The sequence below is a fragment of the Erythrolamprus reginae genome, chromosome 3 (assembly GCF_031021105.1).
Source record: "Erythrolamprus reginae isolate rEryReg1 chromosome 3, rEryReg1.hap1, whole genome shotgun sequence".
In the NCBI taxonomy this organism is placed as follows: Eukaryota; Metazoa; Chordata; class Lepidosauria; order Squamata; family Dipsadidae; genus Erythrolamprus; species Erythrolamprus reginae.
This window is the reverse complement of record NC_091952.1, coordinates 247,423,589-247,444,568: the sequence shown is the minus strand read 5'-3', so window position 1 is coordinate 247,444,568 and position 20,980 is coordinate 247,423,589. Positions and strand designations below refer to the sequence as shown.

Here is a 20,980-nt window from a genome sequence, read left to right as displayed (position 1 = left end):
AAAATCCACCTCTGCCGCCAGGCATGGGGGAATTGAGATCCTCTTCCCCCTAGGCCTTTACAATTCTATGCATGGTATGTATGTATGTATGTTTGGTTTTTTATATTAATAGGTTTTTAATTGTTTCTAACATCAGACTACTATTGTACACTGCTTTATTGTTGCTGTTAGCCACCCCGAGTCTCTGGAGAGGGGCGGCATACAAATCCAATAAATAAAATTAAATAAATAAATAAAAATTAAATTAAATTAAATTAAATTAAATTAAATTAAATTAAATAATTAAATTAATTAAATTAAATTAAATTAAATTAAATTAAATTAAATTATTAAATTAATAAGCAAGCCCCATCAAAGGGTTAAACTAACCCTACCTTTGCAGGACATCCATAACCTCTTATGAAAACCACCTCTATACCTTCCTTTTCAGTGATAGAAACGCGTGCCAAAGTATCACTTAGAAATGGCATTCTCCTCTCCCTTCTGTTTTAGACGATAATTAATTACCGCTCAGAAATTAACACTGTTTTTTTAACGGCGGGGGGGGAAAGGGAGGGGGGGAGAAAATGCTATCCACAAGAAGCATTTCAGATAAATCAACCTTCATTCTTTATTGAGAGACTGACTGTCTTCTATCAACCGCCTGCAAAGGGAGGGTTTTTTTTCAGAGGTGATAGATTCTTAGACAGCTGGATATAATTCCAAAATATATTGTTCTGGTGACAAAGCTGATCTTCCCCTGATTGCCATAGTTCAGAGATTGAAAGGCAGTGGAATTGACAGACCAAAAGCCATGTTTCTCAAGCTGCTTTCAGATGAGTGGACCTCAACTCTCAGAATTCCCTAGCCATCAAATTGGACATTTCCATTTAGTTCAGTGTTTTATATTGTTGGCAGTGTGACGATTTTAGAATAGAAAGACATGGTAGGTCTGAATTGACAAGCTTGGAAGTTGGCATGGTAGCAAGTCTAAATAAATAAATAAATAAAGACTGTTTCCATGATTTTTTGAAAGTACTGTATTTTTCGGAGTATAAGACACACCTTTTTCCTCCCTAAAAGTGGCTGAAAATTTGGGTGCATCTTATACTCTGAATGTAGCTTTCTTGAAGCTTTTTTTTTCAGCCCTAACTAAGTGCTAATGAACTTCCCGGCTGTTATCTTGCTGGCGCTTTCATTGTTACTCTCTGCGAAGAATGTTTTTCCAGCACTAAGTCTTTGCAGGGTTTTTTTCATTGCTCTACTTGCTCTGAATAAGTTTATCTTCAGCCTAATCAGATGCTAGCGATATTCCCAGCTCTTACCTTGCAGGCTCTTTCATTGTTACTCTCTGCAAATAGTGTTTTTCCTGCCCTTAGACTTTGCAGGTTTTTTTCATTGCTCTACTTGCTCCGAATAAGTTTTTTTTTCTACCCCTAAGCAGGTGCTAAAGATGTTCCCAGCTCTTACTGGCTTGCAACCTCCTTCATTGTTACTCTCTCCAAATAAGGTTATTTTTAAACTCTAATCAGGGGACCATATTGCTAGCCAGATGAATATCTGATAGGCAGATTTTTTTTCCCTATTTTCCTCCCAAAACACTAAGTTGAGTCTTATACTCCAGTGTGTCTTATACTCTGAAAAATGTGGTAGGTTGGTTTAGAGCTGTTTGTTTTAAATCACCAATTAAGGAAGACCCCCTTCTCCTGCTTCCTTCTTCTAAACCTATTAGGAAGTTTAAAAATGGAAAGATGGGGGGTTTTGCTTTACTTTAAAGTCAGCAAGGGTTAGTGCTTCTAATTCTAAGCAGATTTCCTTGTGATGAATGCATTGTTATAGATTCAATTCAATTCAGTCCTCCCACATGTTATGTTACTCAACTTGACAACTTTAATAGATGTGGACTTCAACTCTCACAGATTCCCATGCTGGGTGAAGAATTCTGGGAGTTGAACTCCAGATCTCTTCAAGTTGCCAAGTTTGAGAAACAATGAGGTAGACCAAAAATACAAATAATTTAAATAAAGACACAGAAGAAGTGATTTCTTCTTCTTTACACAAACCAGATAGCTCAACTTGCAGTTATTTCTTTTGAAATAGTGCTGCAAGTCTCCATAAGAAGTGGTTAGACTCAACTAGTTTAAATAACCTGAAAAAATAAAAAGAACAGTGAACGGAAGAAAACTGAGTTTTAAAAACATTTAAATTGCAAACGCTCAAAATATCATGGAAACTAATTCTCTTTTGAAGATATCTAGTTGGCAACCATTGTAACTCTACATGTGCTTTTTCAAGTATGAAATGCCTCTTTCTATCTCTTTTTTTCTCTTTCTTTTGTTTGTTTGTTTCTTTCTCTCTCTTTCTCTCTCTCTCTCTTTCTCCCTCTCTCTCTCTTTCTCCCTCTCTCTCTTTCTCCCTCTCTCTCTTTCTCTCTCACTGTCTCTCTTTCTCTCCCTCCCTCCCTCCCTTCCTTCATCTAAATCAGCTTAAGAACTGGCAGAGTGTGGGAATAGCAGATTAAAAAGTGACAGGGTTCAAGTCCTTTTAGAAACCTGGCCAGACCCATACCACCTTATCTACAGAAGAGGGGGGAGGGAATATCACAAACCTACAATAACAGCTACTCTGGGAGTGGGTAGATATGGCTCTCTCTTCCACCAAAGCTAGGCCACAAAAGGAGGAAGGAGAAAGATCAGATTCCACCCAAAAATCTAATCATAGAAAAAATATATAGATATGCGGAAATGGACGAAATGACGAACGCAATTAAAGGAATAAAAAGTAAAGAAACCAGCGAGACATGGCAAAAAATGGCAATAAAAAACTTAAGTATCAGTGTACATATGTAGAAAGAAAACTAGTATAAAAATATAAAGACACACAGATAAATGAAACAACTATTTATGTTTAATTATTATTTTTTATAGAATGAAGGGTATTTATGTTTGTTTCATATATGTGAATGTATACAGTCTAATATAAGGCAGTGTAAGAAAAGGCAATATAAAAGGTAACAGATACGGAGTATGACTTGTTCAACAATGTATATATGACATTTATTTTTTATTTTTTTAAATGAATAAAAATATTATTTTAAAAAAAGAAGAAGAAAGGAGGAAGGGACTACAAACCCCCTTGATTGAAAGGCAATTCCTCTCTGAATTTTATAAGTTGAACGGGTCCAAAGACGGGCTACAAGAATGGTGGAAGTTCTTAAGCATAAAACGTATCAGGAAAGACTTAATGAACTCAATCTGTATAGTCTGGAGGACACAAGGAAAAGGGGGGACATGATCGAAACATTTAAATATGTTAAAGGCTTAAATAAGGTTCAGGAGGGAAGTGTTTTTAATAGGAAAGTGAACACAAGAACAAGGGGACACAATCTGAAGTTAGTTGGGGGAAAGATCAAAGGCAACGTGAGAAAATATTATTTTACTGAAAGAGTAGTAGATCCTTGGAACAAACTTCCAGCAGACGTGGTTGGTAAATACACAGTTACTGAATTTAAACATGCCTGGGATAAATATCCATCTTAAGATAAAATACAGGAAATAGTATAAAGGCAGACAAGATGGACCATGAGGTCTTTTTCTGCCGTCAGTCTTCTATGTTTCTATAAGTTGCCAGTTTGGTCCCACCTTGCAGTAGGCTGAGCTGATTGTAATGGAGGATATGTAACCACGGTAAAACCTTTTTGGCACTTTTCCTTTTTAAACACTGGATTTGAGCTTACATTCTCTTAACCCCTGTGTCTCCTTCTTCGTAATCAGCAAACAGTGCATAATTTGTCATCCGTCCACCGGGAATTGACAGAATGGAATGTGCCTTTTAATTTTTTACTTAATGAGGCCACTAGCGAAAGGACATCTTGATAAGCTTTTGCGCAACCTGTTTCAACAGGATTGTCACATGGATCGTGATGTTTTATCTTTCCAGATCAACGGACTAGCCCTAAACCCTTCCAAATCCAAGGCAAAGCTAAGGACGTGTAACCCTTGATCTCGTCATGGGGCTGAGGACAGCGAGAGTCCAAAATATCAGAAAGCTTTAGAAGCATACAAGGTAAGAGCTCACAAACACACACACAGATCTGGAAAACTTTTTGATGCCCCCCTTCGCCCTGAAATACCTTCCCAAGCTATTTATAATGCTGCTTTTCTTAGTAAATACCCTGAAATTAATATTGATTATTTCTTGATTGTTTATTTGTACCCTATGACAAAAATTAAATGTTCTACCTTATGATTCTTGATGAATGTATATTGTTTTTTTACATACACTGAGAGCATCTTCCATTGAGGACCTGTATACTGCACGAGTCAAAAAGAGGGCAGGGAAAATATTTACTGACCCCTCACATCCTGGACACAAATTGTTTCAACTCCTACCCTCAAAACGTCTCTACAGAGCACTGCACACCAAGACAACTAGACACAAGAGCAGGTTTTTTCTGAACGCCATCACTCTACTAAACAAATAATTCCCTCAACACTGTCAGACTTTCTACTAAATCTGCACTTCTATTCTACTAGTTTTTCTCATCATTCCTATCACCCATTTCCTCCCATGTTGACTGTATGACTGTAACTTGTTGCTTATATCCTAAGATTTTTATTAATATTGCTTCTTCATTGCTTATTTGACCCCTATGACAATCATTAAGTGTTGTACCACATGATTCTTGACAAATGTATATTTTATTTTATTTACGCTGAGAGCATATGCACCAAGACAAATTCCTTGTGTGTCTAATCACACTTGGCCAATAAAAATCTATCTATCTATCTATCTGCACCAAAGACAAATTCCTTGTGTGTCCAATCGCACTTGGCCAATAAAGAATTCTATTCTATTCCATTCCATTCCATTCCGCCAGATTCCACCATGTTGCACAACCATGCAATATATACATGCAAAAAGGGATTTCTCTTTTGTGTTTGTGACTTTTCCCATATAGATTCCTATCAGTAAGTACAGGTAGTCCTTGATCATTCCAAGTTACAACAACATTGAAGTCACAGAGAAGAGAGGTTCGATTTCAGAGGTGGGATCCAGCCAGTTTGGACGAATCAGTAGTGGCAATCCCATCCTATATCACTGTGGGTTTTTTATGCCGCGTAGGTGCATGGATGTAGTACGTGTGCATATTGCCATATCTTGTGATGCCACACTCATGCACGCTCACATTTTTAATTCTGGGCAAATCAATTGTTCAATTATGTGAAGCTCATTTCTGGTTGATATATACTGCTCAAAAAAAAAAAAAAAGGGAATACTTTTAAGCAACAGGCTATAACTCCAAGTTAATCAAACTTCTGTGAAATCAAACTGTCCACTTAGGAAGCAACCCTGATTGACAATCAATTTCATTCTATTCTATTCTAGCCCAGCCCAGCCCAGCCCAGCCCAGCCCAGGGTTGGACTTGATGACCTGCAAGGTCCCTTTCAACTTAAATACATACATACATACATACATACATACATACATACATACATACATACATACATACACACACACACACACACACACACACACACACACACACACACACATGAGCCAGCAGTGTGCAGTGGCAGCCAAAAAAGCCAATGCTATCCCAAATTGCCTTAATAGAGGGATACAATCTAGGACTAAGGTGATACTAATACATTAATCCCTCGCTACTTCACGGTTCATCTTTCGCGGATTCACTATTTCATGGGTTTTCAAAGGGGGCTTAAATGCATTAAATCCATTGAAAATTTTAAATCCATAAAAAATTCATTAAATTCTTCTACAGTACTACTGTACTCTATTAAAGAAACTGGTAGGATATCACATGTAGTTCCAGCTGAGAAACATTATAGAATGACTGCTTAATGCAAAAGGTGGATTTTAAAAGTCCAAATACTTGTTAAATACATTAAAAAAAAAACTTTCCTCTACTTCACGGAAATTCGTTTTTCACGGGTGGTCTTGGAACGCATCCCCCGCGAAAAATGAGGGATCACTGTACCTCTCAATAAAGCCTTTGTTAGACCACACCTAGAGTACTGCATTCAGTTTTGGTTGCCACACTACAAAAAAGACACTGAAATAAAGAGGAGATGAGAGCAACCGGGATGATTAGGGGACTGGGGTCTATAACATATGAAGAGTGGTTGCAGGAACTGGGCATGGCTTGTCTGGCAAAGAGAGGGACCAGGGGAGACATGATAACAGGATACTAATACTTGAGGGGCTGCCATACAAAGGAGGGGGTCAGGCTGTTTTCCAAGGCACCTGAAAGCCAGACAAGGAACAATGGATGGAAGCTGACCAAAGAGAGATTCAACCTGCAAATAAGGAGGGACTTTCTGACAGTGAAAGCGATCAACCAGTGGAACAGCTTACCTGCCGAGGGTGTGAGAGCTCCAACACTTGAGACTTTCAAATGTTGAAAGTCAAATTAACCATAGTAAAATGAACCATTAATTTTACTATTAAAACTAACATGATTTAGCTTTACTAGATAAATGGTCAAAGCAATGGAAACTGCAGTTTAATGTTTGCAAATGTAACATAATGCACTTGGGGAAAAGGAATCCTCAATCTGAGTATTGCATTGGCAGTTCTGTGTTAGCAAAAACGTCAGAAGAGAAGGATTTAGGGGTAGTGATTTCTGACAGTCTCAAAATGAGTGAGCAGTGTGGTGGGGCGGTAGGAAAAGCAAGTAGGATGCTTAGCTGCATAGCTAGAGGTATAACAAGCAGCAAGAGGGAGATTGTGATCCCCTTATATAGAGCGCTGGTGAGACCACATTTGGAATACTGTGTTCAGTTCTGGAGACCTCACCTACAAAAAGATATTGACAAAATTGAACGGGTCCAAAGACGGGCTACAAGAATGGTGGAAGGTCTTAAGCATAAAACGTATCAGGAAAGACTTAATGAACTCAATCTGTATAGTCTGGAGGACAGAAGGGAAAGGGGGGACATGATCGAAACATTTAAATATGTTAAAGGGTTAAATAAGGTCCAGGAGGGAAGTGTTTTTAATAGGAAAGTGAACACAAGAACAAGGGGACACAATCTGAAGTTAGTTGGGGGAAAGATCAAAAGCAACGTGAGAAAATATTATTTCACTGAAAGAGTAGTAGATCCTTGGAACAAACTTCCAGCAGACGTGGTTGGTAAATCCACAGTAACTGAATTTAAACATGCCTGGGATAAACATATATCCATTGTAAAATAAAATACAGGAAATGGTATAAGGGCAGACTAGATGGACCATGAGGTCTTTTTCTGCCGTCAATCTTCTATGTTTCTATGTAACCATAGAGAAACTGGTCCTCTGAGGTCGTACAAATGGATTTATCTAAGGATACAAGGCAAAGAGTTTCTCTAAAGACCTTGACCACTAGCTTCAATAATTTAATCAGAACATTCTGCTTTTAAAAATTAAAAAAGCCCACCGAAGTAGGAGAAAGCCATTTATTTTTCTAAAGGCAAAATGAAAACACAACAGAAAAATACAATTGAAAAGGAAAAAAAATTCAAAATTGTTTCCAGGTGTGCAAACTAGAAGGCAGCAAATGTTGATATTTGAGAAACTTCTGCAAATAAGATTTTCCACTGTTAAATATACGTACTGAATCGCAGCCAAATTCTTTTCTTTGAAAAGGGATCTGTTGCATAAGCAGTGCCCTTTAAAAAAATATTTCTGCAAAGGTTACCTTCTATTTTGATAAGCCTTCCATCCAAAACAAAAGGGGACTTTTCTAAAAATGAAATTAATCTCGCTTTAAAGAAGTTTTAAACTGGGTGGTTATCCATTTATGGTACGTAGGGCCATAAATAATGGACGCTTCTATTCAGCCAGGACTACTCTGTTGTTGTTGTTCTTGTTCTTGTTGTTCTTGTTGTTGTTGAATTAAATTTATATGTCATCCAACTCCCAAAGGACTCTGGGCTTAAAAACATCTTCTTCTTTTTTTAAAGTTGTTTATTTTATCTTTTTGTCAAGATAAAGGAGTGTTTATGCATATGTTTTGGGAATGCCCGATAGTGCAGGAATTTTGGCAAAAAGTGAAAGAGGATATCAATGGAATGTTAAATATACAATGGACAATCACTAAGGAAATGGCAGTACTAGTAAAAAGCAATGCAATGGGAGAATTTAGAGAAATAAAAAAAGCAGCAATAGAAAGTGCTCAGACAGTAATAGTTTTGGGTTGGAAGGATGCAACAAAATGGACAATGCAAAATTGGTATAGGTACATGGTGGATCATATTCAATTTGAAATTATGGAAAAAAGGATAAATTTGGATAATGAAACTGATTTGGGACGGCTGATGGGACGGTGGGACAAGGTAAGACGATATATGACGAGCAGAATCCGAGACCAAGCTACAAGAAATAAACTAGAATCACTCTATAATATGTAGACAGATATATTGCTCTTGGGTTAAGTGGATTAAAAAAGAAATACCCCCAATTTGGTGGTGGGGAATGTGTGTATGTCGGGGTGGTGGGCACAATTCACATTTCACTACGCACTGTTTTATGTTGTGTGATTTTAAATTGTTAAAAATAAATAAATAAAATTATAAAAAAAAAAAATTTTTAAAAAAGCTTAAAAACATCTTCAGCATTTAATAATAATAATAATAATAATAATAATAATAATAATAATAATAATAATAATAATTAGATTTGTATGCCGCCCCTCTCCGAGGACTCGGAGCAGCTCACAACAATAAAACATCATATACAAATCCAATGTAAAAACAGTCTTTAAAAAACCCCTATTAAAACAGTCATACAGCCCAAACACACCATCCATAAAATCAAAAGCAGCTAAGGATATATCAATTCCTTCATGCCTGGTGACATAGATGAGTTTTCAAAAGTTTGCGAAAGGCAAGGAGGGTGGGGGCAGTCCTAATCTCTGGGGGCAGCTGATTCCAGAGGGCCAGGGCCACCACAGAGAAGGCTCTTCCCCTGGGTCCCGCCAGACGGCATTGTTCCATCGACGGGACCCGGAGTAGGCCAGCTCTGTGGGACCTAATCAGTCGCTGGGATTCATGCAGCAGAAGGCGGTCCCGGAGGTATTAAAACAATTAAAACCCATATATATCATTCCATGGCCGGACCTCGCCAATTACAACCATTTCATCAATTGAGACTTTCAAGAAGGGACTGGACTGCCATCAGTCAGAAATGGTATAGGGCAGTGAAGGGCTACCAGATTTTTTACTACCACACTGTGGGCGTGGCTTATGCAGGAAGCCCTGCATTTTCTTTCAACATCTTTCAGTGCAAATTAGGTGCTCTGGGGTGGAGCTCCATTTTCGCTATCCCTTGGTAGGAAAGGTTTGCCTATTTGCCAATGACTCTAAAGTGTGCAATAGGGTTGATATTCCTGGAGGCGTCTGTAATATGGAAAATGGTTTAGCTTTACTAGATAAATGGTCAAAGCAATGGAAACTGAAGTTTAATGTTTCCAAATGTAAAATAATGCACTTGGGAAAAAGGAATCCTCAATCTGAGTATTGCATTGGCAGTTCTGTGTTAGCAAAAACTTCAGAAGAAAAGGATTTAGGGTCTGCAGTCAGGTGGTAGGGAAAGCAAGTAGGATGCTTGGCTGCATAGCTAGAGGTATACCAAGCAGGAAGAGGGAGATTGTGATCCCGCTATATAGAGTGCTGGTGAGACCACATTTGGAATACTGTGTTCAGTTCTGGAGACCTCACCTACAAAAAGATATTGACAAAATTGAATGGGTCCAAAGACGGGCTACAAGAATGGTGGAAGGTCTTAAGCATAAAACGTATCAGGAAAGACTTAATGAACTCAATCTGTATAGTCTGGAGGACAGAAGGAAAAGGGGGGACATGATCGAAACATTTAAATATGTCAAATGGTTAAATAAGGTTCAGGAGGGAAGTGTTTTTAACAGGGAAGTGAACACAAGAACAAGGGGACACAATCTGAAGTTAGTTGGGGGAAAGATCAAAACCAACATGAGAAAATATTATTTGACTGAAAGAGTAGTAGATGCTTGGAACAAACTTCCAGCAGACGTGGTTGGTAAATCCACAGTAACTGAATTTAAACATGCCTGGGATAAACATATATCCATTGTAAGATAAAATACAGGAAATAGTATAAGGGGCAGACTAGATGGACCATGAGGTCTTTTTCTGCCATCAGTCTTCTATGTTTCTATGTTTCTATCCCACTGCATCCCCCACCCTTGGTATAGGGTCTCCTTCTTGTTGCCAAGTTTGAAAACCACTGCTCAAGAGTCTTCTCCAACTACGCAATTCAAAACCAATTTTGACTTCTGATGTTCCATAATTCCCAGCCAACACAGTTGGGAAATTTGACTTTTAGGACTGTGAGTGTCAGTGTCCAAACAGCATCCGAGAAATAAATCCGAGTCCAAGGCTTGGCCTTCTTCAAAGTTCCAATTTATTAACTGGGCCATATTAGCACAACTGGAGAAATCCGAATCTAAAGTTAGGAGAGTATCTCCACCCGGGTTAGAGGTCATTCCCTTGCATCTCCTCCCACAAGCCCATCACATGAAGCATACACCTTCTGCCAGCATAACCAGTAATTCTCAGCAGCTTCCGGCCAGATGCTGAGCAAAGGCTGACCTTGTGAACCTAAAAGGAATGTGTCATGGCATACAGCCACCACCACCCCAGGTTCCCACAGCAATAACATTCCAAAAGAACATAGCATAATGTGGCAGGCCAAAACCTTCAAGCATTTTGGCTTCAGCCTGACAATAAGATTGCAATTTAGATATGTGTGCATTACACAAACAATGTTATAGATCTTAAATGTAGATTGGTGCAATTTACTGTTTTATTACGTATATTAATGTATATGTAGTTCTGTGTTTCTAACCCAGAAATTTGCAGCTATGAGTGTAATATTTATTTTCCACTTCACTATGGTATAAAGCAGGTCAAAGAACAAGTGTATCACTGTAAACATCTGGTTGCTGTAATCTTATGATTAAAAGAATGCCATGGGGTACTGAAATATGGACTAAACCAACTTTATTGAAGAAAGTGGCTGGATTCCCACATCATTCTAACTCAAAATTATGGCTCATTCCGTTGTGCCTTGACAGACCGTAGCTATCATGGTTTGCTGGTTAAGATTTACAACCTGAAAAGAAGCATTATTCTAGGCAGCTGGGGCATATTCAACCAACCCTAGCTTTTAAACCATGGCTTAATCTACCAGAACACTCTCTGCTCTGCAGTCATTCTGCTAATTAGAACTCCATCTAACAGTAGTATTAGTAGTATCATCTGGCCTATATTTAATGTTTTATTAAAGAGGACAAATAAGGCATCTGTCAAAGGTTTTGCTGAATACTAGCTGTATTAGCATGTGCAGTAGTGCTCCTCGGATTATTAAGATTATTATTATTATTATTATTATTATTATTATTATTATTATTATTAATTGGATTTATATGCCGCCCCTCTCCGAAAACTCGGGGCGGCTAACAGCAATCATAAACAGTGTACAATAATAATCCAATACTAAAAGCGAATTAAAACCCCTTAATATAAAAAACCAAGCATACATACAAACATACCATGCATACAATTGTAAAGGCCTAAGGGGAAAAGGAATCTTAATTCCCCCATGCATGGTGGCAGAGGTGGGTTTTAAGTAGCTTACCTGAGTATTGCATTGGCAGGTCTGTGTTAGCAAAAACTTCAGAAGAGAAGGATTTAGGGGTAGTGATTTCTGACAGTCTCAAAATGGGTGAGCAGTGTGGTCGGGCAGTAGGAAAAGCAAGTAGGATACTTGGCTGCATAGCTAGAGGCATAACAAGCAGGAAGAGGGAGATTGTGATCCCCTTATATAGAGTGCTGGTGAGACCACATTTGGAATACTGTGTTCAGTTCTGGAGACCTCACCTACAAAAAGATATTGACAAAATTGAACGGGTCCAAAGACGGGCTACAAGAATGGTGGAATGTCTTAAGCATAAAACGTATCAGGAAAGACTTAATGAACTCAATCTGTATAGTCTGGAGGATATAAGGGAAAGGGGGGACATGATAGAAACATTTAAATATGTTAAAGGGTTAAATAAGGTTCAGGAGGGAAGTGCTTTTAATAGGAAAGTGAACACAAGAACAAGGGGACACAATCTGAAGTTAGTTGGGGGAAAGATCAAAAGCAACGTGAGAAAATATTATTTCACTGAAAGAGTAGTAGATCCTTGGAACAAACTTCCAGCAGACGTGGTTGGTAAATCCACAGTAACTGAATTTAAACATGCCTGGGATAAACACATATCCATCCTAAGATAAAATACAGGAAATAGTATAAGGGCACACTAGATGGACCATGAGGTCTTTTTCTGCTGTCAGTCTTCTGTGTTTCTATGCTCTATGGAGCATGCGCGAGTGACCACACCCATAATTGAGGAGGGTGAAAATAGCTCCCCCCACAACTCCAGAGGCCCTCTGCAGCCAGAAACAGCCTCTTTCCCAATTTCTGGTGGCCCCCTGGAGGCTCATGTTTCACCCTCCCCAAGCTCCAAAGGCTTCCTACAGCCACGGGAGGGTAAAAACACCCTCTTCCATCCCCCTGGAGGCTCTCTGGAAGCCACAAACGCCCTCCTAGAGCCTCTGTGTGAGCCAAAAATCACATGCACCTTGGAGCTGAGTTAGGGCAACAGCTCACGCGCCAGCTGATATGGCTCAGTGTGCCAACTGTGGCACCCATGCCATAGGTTCGCCATCACTGCTCTAGAAAGATTGCAGAGAAGAACAACCAAGATGATTAGGGGACAGGAAGCTAAAACATATAAAGAACAGTTGCTGGAATTGAGTATGTCTAGTTTAGCAAAGAACCAGAGGAGACATGATAGCAGTGTTCCAATATCTCAGAGGTTGCCACAACTGCTGGCTCATATTTAAATGGTTGTCCACTAGGACTCCAAGATCCCTCTCACAATTACTACTGTTGAGCAAGGTAGCACATATACTGTACCGGTGTATTTTGTTTTTCTTGCCTAAATGTACAACCTTATCTAACGGACAAAACTTTAAACCAGGGGGTGGGCAATTAAAGCCCTACATGGCATTGGGCCAGAATACATCCGGAACCGCCTTCTACCGCACAAATCCCAGCGGCCGATAAGGTCCCACAGTGTTGGCCTTCTCCGGGTCCCGTCGACCAAACAATGTCGTCTGGCGGGCCCCAGGGGAAGAGCCTTCTCTGTGGCAGCCCCGGCCCTCTGGAATCAACTCCCCCCAGAGATTAGAACGGCCCCCACCCTCCTTGTCTTTCGCAAATTACTCAAGACCCACCTTTGTCGTCAGGCATGGGGGAGTTAGGATATTCCTTCCCCTAGGCCATTACAAGTTATGTATGGTATGTTTGTGTGTATGTTTGGTTTTTATAATAAGTTTTTTTAGTTGTTTTATTAAATTGGATTGTTACGTGTTGTGTTTTATCATTGTTGTTAGCCGCCCCAAGTCTGCGGAGAGGTGCGGCATACAAATCCAATAAATAATAAATAATAATAATAATAATTCATTTTGCCATGCGACCGCATGAGAAATTGGGATGGTTTTAGAGGGCTGGACTAATGTAATTAACTCAGTTCTACCCAATACTGTGTATCTGTGTACCACTCCTGTACTGCTCACAGTACAGGAGTGGTTGCCGATCAGTTTCTGGTCACAATTCAAAGTGTTGGTTATGACCTGTAAAGCCCTTCATGGCACCGGACCAGAATATCTCCGGGACCGCCTCCTGCCGCACGAATCCCAGCGACCGGTCAGGTCCCACAGAGTTGGCCTTCTCCGGGTCCCGTCGACTAAACAATGTCATTTGGCAGGACCCAGGAGAAGAGCCTTCTCTGTGGCGGCCCTGACCCTCTGGAACCAGCTCCCCCCAGATATCAGAGTTTCCCCCACCCTCCTTGCCTCTCGCAAGCTCCTTAAAACCCACCTCTGTTGTCAGGCATGGGGGAATTGAAAAAAATTTCTCCCTTCCCCCTAGGCTTATAGAATTTATACATGGTATGCTTGTTGGTATGATTGGTCTCTTAAATTGGGGTTTTTTAGATTACTTTTTAATATTAGATTTGTTACATTGTTTTTTATTGTTGTTAGCCGCCCCGAGTCTTCGGAGAGGGGCTGCATACAAATGTAAATAAACTAAACTAAACTAAACTAGGGGGATTTTTTCGGAGCTGACCACTCTTAAGACCCAGACCCTGGCCTGACCTAAACACCCAGACCCACTCTACAGACCCCTAATTGTTTGCTTTACAGCAACACGGTGCACCACTGTCACTGCGCTGGAGTGTTTGTGTGGTTTCTGTGCTCAGCCGCTCTCGGTAGGAGGTCGGGGTCCACTCCAGTGCAAGGATGAAAGAGCTCACCGCGTCTACCGGGACCAGTGTTCCCTCTAATTTTTTGGGGGGGTGGGCGGAAAAGTATAGTCTCTTAGCGGCAGTCCCTTTGGGACTGGGCGGCACAGAAATAATAAATAAATAAATAAATAAATAAAGTGTGTCTATAACAGTGAGCTCATAATAGGGCAACTCTATCAATATCAAAATGCCACTTAAATAGTTGAGCTAGTTTCAAACTAGATTTTGATTTTCTTTCCCTCTTCCTTACTCCCATTCTTTTTCTTTCTCTTTTCCTTCCTCTCTTTTGTCTATCTGTTTCTCTCTCTTCCTCTCTTCCTCTCTCTCTCCTTCCCTCTCACTCTTTCCCTCTCGGCTTCTGGGCAGGTTTGGAAAACTCTGAGTTGATGATGATTTTTAAGTGAGCGATTGCTCACTGCTCAGCTTAGAGGGAACTATGACCAGGACTCCTCCGGTTCCTGCTTTTTTCATGATTTATCAGGAAAGCAGGAACCGGAGGAGTCCCGTCAGATGTGGCGAACTCTTTCATCCTTGCACTGGAGAGGACCCCGACCTCCACAGACCAGTCACAGATAGCGGGCCGACCCTTGCCAAGTCTGCTTTAAACAGAACTGTGAACTTTACATGTAAGAAAGAGAGTGATGAAATCCTTAATTTAAACAGTGGCAGTTGTAAGTAAGTGTTTTGTGGGGTCCCTTATGCTCTCTGAGCTCGGTTGTTTTCCTGCAGACGTTTTATTACCAAGCTAGGTAACATCATCATTGCTCACCTAGTTGGCTAATGAAACATCTGCAAGAAAGCAACCTGGCTCAGAGACCATTCAGGGCTCCACAGTTCAATATTGTGCTACAAAAACGCTCTTTTGTGAAGGGTTTTATTGACTCTGTCAATTCTTTAATGGCATCTCACTACATATTCAATTCAATTCAATTTATTAGACTTGTATGCCGCCCATTTCTGAGGACCCGGAGCGGCTCACAACATGCAATACAAACAATATGTATACAAATCTAATAGTTAAAAAATATAAACTAAAATCCCATTATATAAAAAACTGTCAGTCTACTCAATCACATAACGGGGTGAGGTATCATCAATATGCCGATGATACCCAGTTATACATCTCCACCCCATGTCCAGTCAACGAAGCAGTGGAAGTGATGTGCCGGTGCCTGGAGGCTGTTGGGGCCTGGATGGGTGTCAACAAACTCAAACTCAACCCAGACAAGACGGAGTGGCTGTGGGTCTTGCCTCCCAAGGACAATTCCATCTGTCCGTCCATTACCCTGGGGGGAGAATCATTGACCCCCTCAGAGAGGGTTCGCAACTTGGGCGTCCTCCTCAATCCACAGCTCACATTAGAGAAACATCTTTCAGCTGTGGCGAGGGGGGCGTTCGCCCAGGTTCACCTGGTGCACCAGTTGCGACCCTATTTGGACCGGGAGTCACTGCTCACAGTCACTCATGCCCTCATCACCTCGAGGCTCGATTACTGTAATGCTCTCTACATGGGGCTACCTTTGAAAAGTGTTCGGAAACTTCAGATCGTGCAGAATGCAGCTGTGAGAGCAATCATGGGCTTTTCCAAATATGCCCATGTTACACCAACACTCCGCAGTCTGCATTGGTTGCCGATCAGTTTCCGGTCACAATTCAAAGTGTTGGTTATGACCTATAAAGCCCTTCATGGCACCGGACCGGATTATCTCCGGGATCGCTTTATGCTGCACGAATCCCAGTGACCAGTTAGGTCCCACAGAGTGGGTCTTCTCCGGGTCCAGTCAACTAAACAATGCCGCTTGGCGGGAACCAGGGGAAGAGCCTTCTCTGTGGCGGCCCGGGCCCTCTGGAACCAACTCCCCCCAGAGATTAGAATTGCCCCCACCCTCCTGGTGACATAGATGGGACTTAAGTGTCTTGTGGAAGGCAAGGAGGATGGGGGCAGTACAAATCTCTGGAGGGAGCTGATTCCAGAGAGCCGGAGCCACCACAGAGAAGGCTCTTCCCCTAGGTCCCATCAGAGAACATTGTCTGCTCGACGGAGCCTGGAGAAAGCCAACTCTGTGGGACCTTATCGGCTGCTGGGATTTGTCCTATAAATGCACAGTGTTAGCACTACAACCAATTTTTTTCTGTTTGCTTTTCATCCTTGTCAATACCATGGCAAGCTAGGTGTGTGCAAAGGAAATATTTGCCTAAAGCAAGAGGCCACTCCTAAATATCAAACAGACTTCTTTCAGCAACAGGTCAAATCGCCACTTTCAAAATTGGGTACATGGGTGTGGTTTAACCGTTGAAGACAGATGTACTATTTTGGCCACTTCTATTACAGACTTGCGGTCCTAGTGACCATTCTAGCTCATAGTCCAGGTAATTGCACTACAATATTGTGACTAGTGGTTCTGGATCTATGGCTTCCAAAAGGTGCAGAAGACCATTTGAATTTGATCTTGCCATATAAATTATTGCACAACGTAGATTGTACCTGGTCATCAATTTCATCGGGAGCTTCGTGATCACTAGTGTCAGAATCGGTGGCGGCAAAAGCAGGTTCCTCATCGTCCATTGCAAAATTTTTGTTGCAATCTGATTCCATTTCACTCAGATTACTCTCCTCCTCCTCCTCCTCCTCCTCCCCTCCTCCTCCTCCTCTTCTTCTTCTTCTTCTTCTTCTTCTACCTCTTCTTCTTCTTCTTCTTCTACCTCTTCTTCTTCTACCTCTTCTTCTTCTTCTTCTACCTCTTCTTCTTCTTCTACCTCTTCTTCCTCTTTCTTCTTCTTCTTCTACTTCTTCTTCTACCTCTTCTTCTTCTTCTTCTTCCTCTTTCTTCTTCTTCTTCTTCTTCCTCTTCTTCTTCTTCTTCTACCTCTTCTTCTTCTTCTTCTTCTTCTTCAGCTTCTTCTTCTACCTCTTCTTCTTCTTCTTCTTCTCCTCCTCCTCCTTCTCCTTCCTCTTCTTCCTTTTCTTCTTCCTCCTCTTTCTCCTCCTCCTCTTCTCCTTCTCTTCTTCATACCATGTTAGAACAGTTTCTTAAAAGTTTGTATCACAGAATCCCACTCTTTTGGGTGGAAAACATGGCATATATGTTAAACTAATAAATAATAAAACATGACCCTGACACTATACCAAAAATATACACGTTAGCAAAGATCTGCAGTCAAAATGACCTGCAACTCAAATTCAAACACCGCTACAAAAAATACCAAACAATTCACACAACCACAATGCTGCACACACTCTTATTGGCGGGAATACAAAAGCTAATCGCAGCCGGAATGGTCCATTTCTCAAAATTGGGGCATTTCGAACATTTTGGAAAACTGTTGCGGTCACTATGATTGTGGGTTTGTGGTTATGTGTAGAACTCGACCCAAAGATGGCCCTTCTTCATAAGTAAAACATAAGCTTTTATGTACTGCCATTGTGTTCATGCCACGTCAGTGAAAGATTTGACTGTCTGTAGCCACAAAACAGGTTAATCTCCTGTGATGTTAGCTTTAGAAAAATTGACAGAGGGAGACTTGAATATCTTGACTTGAACGTCAAGAGGAATATCAAGATCTAATCTCTGTTTCCTCTTAACAGGAAAAGTCCTTTACTAAAAGTCCTTTCTATTTTAACAGAGCACTTTCTGGTTCTATTTGTCCAGTTGGCAAACTCTGTGATTTGTATGTTTGTGTTTGCTAAGCCTCTTGTTCAGTAATTCCACAAAGTAGGTTCCGTTTATTCACACTACATTGGAAAAAGGTTTCTGAGTACAGTGTTCCCTCGATTTTCGCGGGTTCAAACTTCGTGAAATGTCTATACCACGGTTTTTCAAAAATATTAATTAAAAAATACTTTGCGGGTTTTTTCCCTATACCACGGTTTTACCCGCCATATGATGTCATATGTCATCGCCAAACTTTCGTCTGCCTTTAATAGTTTTTTTTTAATAAACTTTCATAAATAAACATGGCGAATAATAATCTAAATGGTTGCTAAGGGAATGGAAAACTGCAATTTAGGGGTTTAAAGTGTTAAGGGAAGGCTTGTGATACTGTTCATAGCCAAAAATAGTGTATTTACTTCCGCATCTCTACTTCGCGGAAATTCAACTTTCGCGGGCAGTCTTGGAACACATCCCCTGCGAAAATCGAGGGAACACTCTATACTACCCCTTAGTGTAGGGGTCTCCAACCTTGGCAATGGGAGGACATTTTCAGATTCCGTAGAGTCTCCAAGGGATGGGGGCAGGGGTGGGCAGCAGGCAGGAGGGGTGAACGCAGTTCCACCAGCAGGAATGATGATGTGTGCGCAGTTCCAGCTGATTGGCGGTGGTCACTTCCTGGATTACTGGTCTCAGCTCAGCTCTCCTTTTTTTCTCTGCTTCTGCTGCTGCATCTGCGCTCCTTGCTTTTTTCCTCTTTCCTCCTTCCTGGCCTCGGACGAGCTTCCTTCTCTCCTGCCCGGCTTCCCTCCAGCCTCACGTGGACACCTCTCACCTGAGGTGCAAGCAGAAGGCGTGGGTGGAAGCAGCGCTGGCAGCATTTATGCTTCTGGCAGCACCCGTTCGCCTAGCTACCTAGCTTGAGATGGGGGGGGGGGGCTTGACCCGAGAAGGAGACTGCGGGAAACACGAAGCAAATTGTCACCCTAGTGAGCAACACTGGTAAGGTTGTAAATCGAGGACTTAACAGTTAACTTGAACGATGATAATCGTTCAAGCCACTCCCAACTGGTCACATGGCCATTAAACCACACCCACAAAATAAGACACACCCACAGTGTGGCAGTAAAAATTTTGGTTGCCCATTACTGTACTGTATGATAGATAGATGATAGATCAATAAGATAGATAGATAGATAGATAGATAGATAGATAGATAGATAGATAGATAGATAGATAGATAGATAGATATAGATAGATAGGTAGGAAGGTAGGTAGGTAGATTAGGTAGGTAGGTAGGTAGGTAAATAGATTGATGAGATAGATAGATAGATAGATAGATAGATAGATAGATAGATAGATAGATAGATTAAATAGAAAGATAGATAGATAGATTAGATAGATAGATAGATAGATAGATAGATAGATAGATAGATAGATAGATAGATAGATAGATAGATAAGGTAGGTAGGTAGGTAGGTAGATGATAGATAGATAGATAGACAGACAGACAGATAAACAGATAAAAATAAATAAATAAATAAATTGCTGTAAGCAAACCCTAAGGGGTTACATTGTACATACATTGTTAATGTGTTGCTTAATGTTATTTTTTCTCTGTTGTCTTTTTTTGCTCTGTGTATTGTTTTTTTTAATGTAAATAATCTAATTAAAACTATGTAAATAATGTAATAAAAATATTTTTTTAAAAAAGATATTGCAATTATATATTAAAGGGAGGGAGAGAAAGAGAGAGAGAGACATTTTATAGTGTTTTCTTTCTTAAGCCTGAGTTGTAAGTAGTGCCTTCTCCCAATGAAAATTACAATACTTTTCCTTTTGATTCAATTTACAGAAGAAGAAGTCAGCAGCTGTTCAAGAGAAGGGAGGAAGGAGGGCGATAAGGAAAATGAAAAGACACGTTTTTGCCCTTGCTGCTTGCAAATGAAGAGGAGGAGATATTAGCTTTCTTTTCAGCGCTCCAGAAGACTCCCTCAAGGGCCGCTCCTAGGAGTAAACAGCTTGTTTGTGGCTCAACAAAATATTTCGGATTTCCTTTAAAAAAAAAAATCCCACTTCTACTCCTCTTTGGACCTCTTGCAACCGGTCTGCCAAAATGATGGCCTCTCGGAACAGGGGACTGAAAATGTTCACTCTTGCCTTACTGTTCATCACCATCACCTCCTTCCTGCTCAACTACACCAACAACGTGGTGTCTACCTCTTGGGACCCCAAACAAATCGCTTACCAGTTTTCAGAGCAGGTGATGAAACTGCTGAAGTATCCCCGGCAGCCGTGCAGTTGTAAAACCTGCATTTTGGAAGAGGGCTCCGTCTGGTTCGAAGATAGGTTCAACGTAACTATGCAACCCTTCTTAACCAACCAAAATGCCTTCCTGCCCCAGGAGAACTACAATTGGTGGCTGGTGAGTAGGAAGGGAGAAAGAGGGTGGGAGAAAGAGGGAAGTTTAAATGCAGCTCTCAGGGCCTAGGGATGGACCGCAGGTCATGCTCGACTTAACAAAAGTAGTCACCAGAATTCTAATGAAATATTTTTGAAGTGAAGCTATTAGGATGGGATGGGATGGGATGGAATAACCTTAACTTAAGGCAGTAAACAAATAATAAACATATAGATAAATTCTTAATTAACCAAAAAGAACGATGGAACACCGATAATCCATTATTAGCCGAACGATAAATACGTTTTTTTCAATTCCTTCTTATTACCCACAAAACATGAAATAAGTATAATATGTATTTTTGTTTTTATTCCTTTTTCTTTTTTTTTCTTTTCTTCTTGTTGTTTTGTTTTGTTTCATGTTGGTTGTTGTAATTGTTGCTTTTTATTATGGTTTCCTGATGATATGTTATATGTTTTGTTTAATGGGAAAATTCAATAAAAATATATATTTAAAAAAAGAATAGAACAGAACAGAATAGAGATTAGTAGAGTAGG

The 20,980-nt window shown here is 40.4% G+C and overlaps 1 protein-coding gene across 5 annotated transcripts in view; it reads left to right on the top strand.

Moving 5' to 3' along the window:
• Window positions 1-20,980, top strand: part of ST3GAL1 (ST3 beta-galactoside alpha-2,3-sialyltransferase 1) — a 142,401-nt gene that overhangs the window by 84,035 nt on the left and 37,386 nt on the right. For 3 of the 5 annotated variants that reach the window (XM_070748327.1, XM_070748325.1, XM_070748329.1), the window contains exons 3-4: window positions 3,919-4,044; window positions 19,878-20,447. In XM_070748327.1, the coding sequence (XP_070604428.1) occupies window positions 20,139-20,447 (309 nt within the window). In that variant the 5' untranslated portion in view covers window positions 3,919-4,044; window positions 19,878-20,138. The remainder of the gene's footprint in view (window positions 1-3,918; window positions 4,045-19,877; window positions 20,448-20,980) is intronic. The other 2 variants (XM_070748330.1, XM_070748328.1) reach the window with 1 other exon arrangement.